Below are 1817 nucleotides of genomic sequence, written 5' to 3'. Positions count from 1 at the left end.
ATGGTCCAGAAGTGGCAATTACCTGCTAATGTAGAGAAAATCCTTGGACAAAGAAAGGATAAAGGTATAAAAATTATGAACACCAAAAAAGACAACTTCCTTTGTTATTGGTATGGATAAAGAAATTGAAAAATATATACACAAATAAAAATTATTTATAAAGAAAATGTTTTTTTAAAAAAAAAAACACAAAATTTAAAATGATATAAGACACAAATATAAAATTATTTGAATATATATCAGTAATCATAAATGTTAATACATATATTTTAAAATATTTATACACATGTTTACTAATATATACTTCTATAAATTTTAAAATAAAAAATCACTGATTAAAAATTATAATAATATAAAAATATAAATTATATTGAATACCGTGTTGGTTGAGGCTTAATCCACTAGTTTGATTTTATTTCTGTACTTTGATGTAATTATTGTTTAATTTTTTAATGAGGAAAATGATCGTCTTATTTACTATAATTAGGGAAACTTTTTAAATTACAATAATTTTTTTTAAATCATTGCTTCATTAGAGTGAAAAAAATTTACAGCTCTTAATTACATCGTAATTAAGAAATTTAATTAGAAAAACTCAAATCACTGTCCTAATTATGATTGTTATTATGATATGATGATATGATCATGATAATGCATATATTATGATTATGATTAAAATATTGCTTATTGTCCATCTTTAACATTGCAGAAAGTTTAGATATAAATAAAAATATCACGTAACAATTCAAGAAACCAAGCTAAAATGGTAAATCACTCACACTATTCTCTCCTCTTGATAATCATGACTCTGATCATGACTGGTAAGCCTTCTTTTAAATGATATAATAGCTAGTAATACCTATTTTCCTTGATTAATTTTATTACGTTTTGGAGCATAGGTGAATTAGAAGGAGGAGATGTATGTTCAAAAACTTTGCATGCATGTGGCCCCATGGGAGATTGTGACAATAGGTGTAAAGCTGAATTCAGCAATGGAATAGGTTATTGTGAATCCAACTTGTGCACTTGCTATTACAAGTGTGGACCACCACCAGGTACAGTCGACCCTAAATGGTGCAACATTGATCTTGGTCTTTGCAATGGCGATGACAAGTGCAAGGGAGGATGCTGCAATTTATTATATTCAAGCATATACAGGCAGGGTCAAGGGACTTGTGTCAACATCATTGGCACACCCTCCTACGCATGTAGTTGTTTTCATGTATGCAAATGAGTTTTATTATGGAATATGCATATAATTTATCCCTAGCAATAACTTGTTATGGTTATTACTAAAAAAGTCTTTTAGGTTAATTGATTCAACATGGTTTGATTTTTGTCTTGAATATGAGGTTGTAAATTGAAGTACCACTATAATTTTATATTTTTATAGGAGTTGTTTCCATAGAAATGAGTTGTACATTATTTAGAGCCATAGTCTCCGGATTCAGTTAACTTCACTAGTGCAAAAGAAGTTTTTATTACATAGATTTTATATTAGATGTAACTCACACGATATAGAAAGTGATGTGGTGGTAAAATCATAAATATGACAAAATATTTTATGTTAATATTGTTTCACCTATTATAGATAATTTTTTTTTTATGTTAGGTACTATTACCATTACAAGAAAACGTTGAATAAGCGGCGAAAAATAAGCGTCGGCTAATAGCTGACGAAAATAGTGTCGGCTTTTTTAAGATTTAGCGTTGGCTTTTCCGACGCTAAACTTAAAATATTTAATTTAAATTTATTTTAAGTTTAGCGTCGAAAAAGCCGACATTATTCTTTAAATATAGCGTCGGCTTTTTCGATA

At 28.1% G+C, this 1817-nt stretch overlaps 1 protein-coding gene across 1 annotated transcript; it reads left to right on the top strand.

Moving 5' to 3' along the window:
• On the top strand, positions 1–1234 carry LCR57 (low-molecular-weight cysteine-rich 57). The gene is made up of 2 exons (XM_083068122.1): positions 1–64; positions 900–1234. The coding sequence occupies exons 1-2, from the start codon at positions 1–3 to the stop codon at positions 1232–1234; spliced, it is 399 nt and encodes a 132-aa protein (XP_082924248.1).
• The last annotated feature ends 583 nt before the right edge of the window (positions 1235–1817 follow it).

This window comes from Cajanus cajan, chromosome 1, assembly GCF_000230855.2.
Source record: "Cajanus cajan strain Asha chromosome 1, NIPB_CcT2T_4, whole genome shotgun sequence".
NCBI lineage: Eukaryota > Viridiplantae > Streptophyta > Magnoliopsida > Fabales > Fabaceae > Cajanus > Cajanus cajan.
This window is presented reverse-complemented; position numbering and strand designations above follow the sequence as displayed.

What these genes read in the sequence shown, in the direction of transcription:
- LCR57 (XM_083068122.1), top strand. Translation starts at nt 1, where the DNA reads ATGGTCCAGAAGTGGCAATTACCTGCTAATGTAGAGAAAATCCTTGGA. An exon ending in TGGACAAAGAAAGGATAAAG is followed by an intron (nt 65 to 899) that starts GTATAAAAATTA and finishes TTTGGAGCATAG; the next exon opens with GTGAATTAGAAGGAGGAGAT.